At 33.5% G+C, this 6,506-nt stretch overlaps 1 protein-coding gene across 2 annotated transcripts in view; it reads left to right on the forward strand.

Moving 5' to 3' along the window:
• Positions 1 to 860: 860 nt before the first annotated feature.
• The window catches only part of LOC108689719 (radial spoke head protein 3 homolog), a 5,813-nt gene continuing 167 nt past the window's right edge, over positions 861 to 6,506 (forward strand). Inside the window, exons 1-10 of one of the 2 annotated variants that reach the window (XM_018196626.1) lie at positions 861 to 923; positions 1,357 to 2,249; positions 4,057 to 4,138; positions 4,207 to 4,380; positions 4,503 to 4,628; positions 4,724 to 4,927; positions 5,063 to 5,225; positions 5,385 to 5,471; positions 5,639 to 5,832; positions 6,102 to 6,356. In XM_018196626.1, the coding sequence (XP_018052115.1) occupies positions 1,456 to 2,249; positions 4,057 to 4,138; positions 4,207 to 4,380; positions 4,503 to 4,628; positions 4,724 to 4,927; positions 5,063 to 5,225; positions 5,385 to 5,471; positions 5,639 to 5,817 (1,809 nt within the window). In that variant the 5' untranslated portion in view covers positions 861 to 923; positions 1,357 to 1,455 and the 3' untranslated portion in view covers positions 5,818 to 5,832; positions 6,102 to 6,356. Of the gene's footprint in view, positions 924 to 1,356; positions 2,250 to 4,056; positions 4,139 to 4,206; positions 4,381 to 4,502; positions 4,629 to 4,723; positions 4,928 to 5,062; positions 5,226 to 5,384; positions 5,472 to 5,638; positions 5,833 to 6,101; positions 6,357 to 6,506 lie in introns of those variants that run through there. The other variant, XM_018196625.1, reaches the window with a different exon arrangement.

Consider the following 6,506-nt stretch of genomic DNA (forward strand, 5'->3'; position numbering starts at 1 on the left):
GTTCATATTCATATTCTAATTATACTCTGAATCTGAATTTTCATGTATACTATTTGCATAAGTCGTTTGGTAACAAAATGCCTTACTCATTTCGTAATTCATTTCTACCTATACTTTACCATGCGCGCACATACACTTGCATTAATAAATAACTACTGTTATAAACCAAAGCAACGAATCATATATCTTCGAGGGTATTTCGAGGGAAAAATAAGAAATCTCGACAAGGTTACCTAAGTAAGAAAAACGCATATATATGTATATATAATTTATTAATTTTATTAAAAATATATAAAAGAATAAGGAATCGCATATTTGTACTTATTTAGAACATGAATCGATTGTCAAGCCATTTTTTTGCGACAGAGGCGATCAAAAGTGCGGTTTCACCTTGAAGTGTTGCTAGGGTTGGAAGTTTCCGAACAGGTTCCCTAGACAGGTAGAACTCCGATAATATTCCACCCTTCGGTAGACTTAAGCATGCGCAACGTTCGCAATGGTCAGCGTTATTGAGTGACCGGTCGCGTGAAGATATATGTGCAACTTGGCCTGTAGGGTCTATACGCGGTCGATTCTAAGGACATTGTCCAGTCTCTGAACTCCCCCGCGAGCTAGAGTCAGTAATGCCGCGGCTATACTCAGTGAACGGTCACGACGTTTTCCTCGGTCTTTCGCGGGCAACAAAATCACCGGTTTGGCGCCAGTTTTGATATAGTACGTATTAATGTAAACCGATTGTGAAAGGAATTGAAGTCAATATAATTTCGAAGAGTTTTAATTTCAATATTATGAACACGCGAACACTTTCTGCACTTATTTGTAATAAAACACACGAGTAAGATATTTTCTTGTTTATAACTTGAAAAATTAAAATAATGTGCGTCTGATAATGATAAAAATAAAAGCTGTTTTCAAACGAGTTGGTAAGTAATATACATATGTATAATATTGCGCTCATCATATCTTACCACACTCTTAATTAAATTTACAAAAATTTTCGTATTTTAGTATTTTTATCAGAATTAATAAAAAACTTCTTCTCACCATGATTTCTCACCGTGAATTATCGCAAAACTGCTGTTCATATTTCACAATTAGACAATCTTGCTTATAGACTCTCGTGACTTTATCAGTGAATAATTAAAAATATAATTACGCTACGTTCATGTTTCAGTTACTATGTCATGTTCTCACTTAGCAAATACGAGCAATCAATGAACGATCAATAGACTAAACTTCTAAGATTTGAGATAATACCTTTGAAAATTTTCATGGCACAATTATCTCCTTTTGCATAATATAAACTCATAACGAATAAAATCATTCAAATAAAATGTAATCTTTACACTTTTGAAGGGGAGCGCTCGAAAAATTAAACACGACACGCAATTTTAATTCTCTTCGACCAATTCGTCATGTCCGCCACAATATCGGACGTCTGAAGAAATCAGAAGGATGCCGGCTGGTATTTCGACTTTGGCGCCGTCGACGAATGCGGAATCTTTCGATTATGAAGCGAAGGATCCGCCGGCCTTTACAATTTTACAGAAGGATGGCTTGGACTCGAGTCTGCCTCTTTTACATATCAACGAAGACGATGAGATGAATGCGCAACTTATCAACTTAAAAAACATGAAGAACGCAATGAAGAATAACTTCTGTAATCGCAGACGTATCAGCAAATCCAATGAACATCTGGTCTTGGCTAGTCTACAATCGAATCAAGCCAATCCTCTGAAGAAAAAACATCAAAGTAGAAGTCAAGATAGCTTAACGTTAGTTGAGGACAGACCACTTACGGTTAAACCTAGCATTGTCTTATCAACGGAAGATTTCAATGAGGTGTTGAATGCGAAATTGAAAAAAATCCAAGAGCAAGTCGAGGCCGAGCAAGGCCGCAAGTCGCCTAAGAAATCGATCCTACCGCAGAAGAAGCCCTTCATCACGACCGTGAAGACGGGAGAATTTCTAATGCCGCCACCGGAAGTGGCGGCCTTGCTCGGCATAGCGCCCAGCGGAAAGAACGAGGAGGAGGAGACCGTAGACGGATGTCCTCTGAAGAGCAGATTCAAATCACTGGTATCGCTAGCCAAGAGACCGGAGGTACGTCATAATAGTCATAATGCCAGATGTCCAGCCGCCCTAAAGGCCACCGTAGATTTTTCCCTCGGTATGATGAACGCCACCACCATCGCTACCGCCTCAACCTTAAACGAGCAGGCAAGAAGGTTCAAGAGGAGTGAACTGACGTAAGTGATGCTGAGATGACGAAGCACAATCGTGTTATAAACGCCGTTCATTTGGCATATCGGTATAATTGTCTCCCTACAATCAGGGGCGATTTACAGAAAGAAAGAGAAGAAAGAGAGAGAGAAAAAAATCTGCCATGATGTTTTGTTCACAAGAATCTCTATAATACTAAGAAAAATATTGTATTCACAGAAATATTTGTTAATTTTTTAAAAAATTGTATGTTATGAAATAGGACTGTCATTTCTAGTACTTTCTACTTAATCATTACTAGGGACATTTAATAATTATTAATTTCAAATCACGAAAAATCATCAGCTCCTGTTTCCATTAAATTTGTTTCGTATCGTTCAAAGTGACGATATAAAAATTTTACATTATAAATATTTTTATGAATGTAAATCGCAATATGTATTTTACTTTAATTTTACGTCATTCTCAAACATTAAATATTTACGAAAAAGATAGACATTGCTGGGACATAATCGATCGGCCTACTAAGCAACTTATAAAAAGAGCTTATCGCTGACATATTTCAAATTTAAAAGCGTGAAAGGTGTCTTTGTTCTAAAAAGAAAAATACGAATTATGAATTCAATTAAATAAAAATAATGAGAGGCATGCCGAGAATAAGAAAAAAAATGTAAGAAGAGCGGGAATTGTTTTTCTAGCAGATTCCCGCAGACGCCGCGAGCTTTACCAAAAAAGTTGGAACCGATCGAGGGCATGATGAATATGCTGCCAAGACTTCGCGGGTAACGAAAACACCTTACAAGTGGCACCACACTTATCACTGGTCTTTTAGTCGATAGCAGCTGCTTTTTCCCTGCTTTTTTTCTTCTCGTCGATCTGATTTATTCTCGTGCGCTTGTGGTCGTGTTCGAATTTCTCTTTAGGCTGTCGTCGCTCTTAGTGCACCCCATTCTATCCATAGAATAGAAATCGTGTTCGTCAAGAATGAGATTAAATGGCTATTTCTCCAGCAATAACTCTAAAATGTCACTTTAGGATCCATTGGATTTAAACGTATATTTCAAATTATGACATCGTAAACATATTCTCGTGATATTTTATTGCTATGCGATTAAAACGCATGCCTCATTAAGTACAAATAGTACAAAATAAATGTATCACGAATATAATCTTTATTACAGATAATTTAAATTGTTTTTTCTACATTATAATTTGCTGTGTAGTGATGCGCATATTATTTATTATACCTATTTTGTATTTACACAAAATGATATACATATAATTATTTTATCATTCATATATATGAATATACATGATATGTACACACAGAATTATTTTAACTCAATTATATAGAAAATTTGAAATTGTTTCATCGACTATTATCGATTATTAAATTATTATTAATTATATACATACATATTATAAATCTTTAAATATTAAAATAAAATATAATTAATAATAATTTTGATAATAATTGACGAAATAATTTAAAATTTTTTATATAATTTAACTTAAATATTATGTTTCAATTGGAAAAAAATTGGTGAAATAAATTAAAAATGAACTATATAATATAACTTGAACTATAACTATATAACTTGAAATAATCATAAAAAATTAATTATATGACAATTACAGCTTTAAGATTATTATAGCTTTATATATCTAATTTTAAAAATATAAATTATTTTGCAAAGTTTGTCGATGTTTGTCTAAAAGCGACGGATTTCGTAATAATAATTATTATTACTCAATATATTCAGCTGAGCTTTTTTAAATTTATTTAGTGTTATTAAAAATAAATCTTATTATAAATACAATATTATTTTACAGCGATCAATCGGTTCCTTTCGGGAATATTATGTTTGACCGCCGAGTGGTTCGAGGAAGCACATGCGCTTCCATTCCTACTCTTGTAAGCACTAATTTTTCGAAACAAAAAATCAATTTAATATATTTCTCATAAAATTCATATTTATCTAGATCGATGGAGAACAATCGATAGCAAGGAGGCAAGCCGAAGCAAGACGAAGACATTTGGCGAGGAAACGTGCTCAAATGCAAACTTGCAGAGCGCTCGTCGCTAGATCAGGTTCGCCTCCTCCGGTTGCTGGAAGAAAACACGAACCGGTGCAAACGGAAATTTTTCTCGAAGAGGTTAATTAAATTTATTTTTTATTTAATTATTGACTTTATTTAATTATCGACTAATTATTACTTTTCATGAAGGCAAGCGAAGTTTGTGTCAAATTTGTAACTGAACATATTGTACATTCAAGCTGCTCGAGAAACCAGACGAATCCGAAGTAGCCACACAGACTTACTTCTTAGAAAAACCAGTACTACCAATATATTATGTAGGCAAAGTTGGTCAAGACGCTTGCACGCAAATCGAACCCGGGGAAGTACGTGCTCTTAATATTTTATCATAATAGATTATGGTGTTTCACATTATGATCAGATCGATCTATAGAATAAATGTTATACTTGATATTTCCAGCTCTTCGACTACGACACTGAAGTCCAACCGATTTTGGAAGTGTTGGTAGGCAAGACTATTGAACAAGCCCTAATCGAGGTCCTGGAAGAAGAGGAAATCTCTGCTCTTAAGGAGCAGCAAAGAAGATTCCTCGAATTGCGCATGGCTGAGAAAGCTGAAGAACAACGATTAGCGGAAGAAGATAGAAGACGTAGAGAGGAGAAGGTATCGATTTTCTATTTTTGATCTTTTAATATTTCGCTACTTTTAAGTTCTCTATTTATTTGCTTTATCTTATTATAAATAAAGAATGAGAAAATATTTAAAATGTAAAAAAGCAAATTAATTTCCAATCTGCAGGAGCAACGCCTGAAGCAACAAGAAAAGGCGATGAAAGCTCAACAGGAGATCGAAGAACGAGTCGCGGCTGCAGTATTGTTAACAGGATATATCGCCGAACTTTTACCTGCGGTTCTAGAGAGTCTGAAGATGTCTGGTTATTTACTGGATGAGATTAAGGCTGGTTCGTGAGAAATGATTTATTCAAATTTAATAATCATAAAAATTCCTTAATTTTTATCGATTTTATCTTTTTAAGTTTTTGTTCGTTTTTTTCCTTCTCCCCATCTCAATCATCTTGCTCTTTATTTAGATAATAATGTGCCATAAATATGATTTTCAGATGTTGAAGAAGGTTTCATGCCGTGGTTAATGAAAGAAGTCAAAAAAGAAATGGGTAACATGATTGAAAGCAGAGAATTGTTAATGGGTAAGGCTGAACTTTGGAAAAGTAAAGTTTTTTTAAAAAACTATTCATACTTTTTCAAATTTTATAATATATTTTAAAAAATCGAACATAAAATAAAAAAGAGATTCATCTTTATAATGATTTTCGATGAGCAATGTATATGCAAATGTACAATGGTCATTTTACAGAAATTATTAAAGAAATCTTGGAGAACCGCGCGCAAACATACAGGCAGCTTGGTGAAGAATACAATATTACTTCAAGAAATAAGAAATTAGCAGACGAATATAATTTGGAAGAAGGTGAAACTGATAGCAATTTCGTGAATTACCGTGAGTCACCCATGGCAGAAAATCATGCAATTTAGCGTGATAATTTGTTGGTACGATATTCAGTATATGTTTACAACATAAACATTTAAAATGTATGATTTATTTTGACAGATCAAAATTAAAATCTCAGCAAAATTTTATTCAATAATTAAAACAAAATTAAAATAAAATTAAAATATGAATGAGTAACCAAAAATATAGAAAATAAAAATTATTATTGGATCATAAATATTTATGTTATAATATATAGTTAGATAGTTTGAAGGTAATTTTTTGATAATTTTTGTTATCGTTAATTGTATTATCGTGCGGTTTTCAGGACTTAATGATGTTAGAAAATGAGCAAAACGTAGTTAACTTTTGGATAACAGGATTTACCTTAACCAGTACAAAAGCAATATCCGAATCCGGTACCTTCTACATTAAGCAGTATACACAGCTGTGCAACAAATCCATCTCCTTCCGTTTGCACCCTCTGACAGGTCACCGCAGCGCTCGCGATCCCTATCGCAAACAGTAACCGCCGAAAGAACGAGAAAGGCCTATCAGAAATTAATTATCGATTCTCGAAATCAACGCGGTATAATCTCTCTCGCTGACATAAAAAAGATGCAGAGATAAAAATAAATCAATTTTTATCCCAAACTTACTAAAGATTTTTTTCTATGCTGAGATCTTAATACATATTATAATATAATATTATAATATAATATTATAATTAATA

Source organism: Atta colombica, unplaced genomic scaffold (genome assembly GCF_001594045.1).
Source record: "Atta colombica isolate Treedump-2 unplaced genomic scaffold, Acol1.0 scaffold275, whole genome shotgun sequence".
Lineage (NCBI taxonomy): Eukaryota > Metazoa > Arthropoda > Insecta > Hymenoptera > Formicidae > Atta > Atta colombica.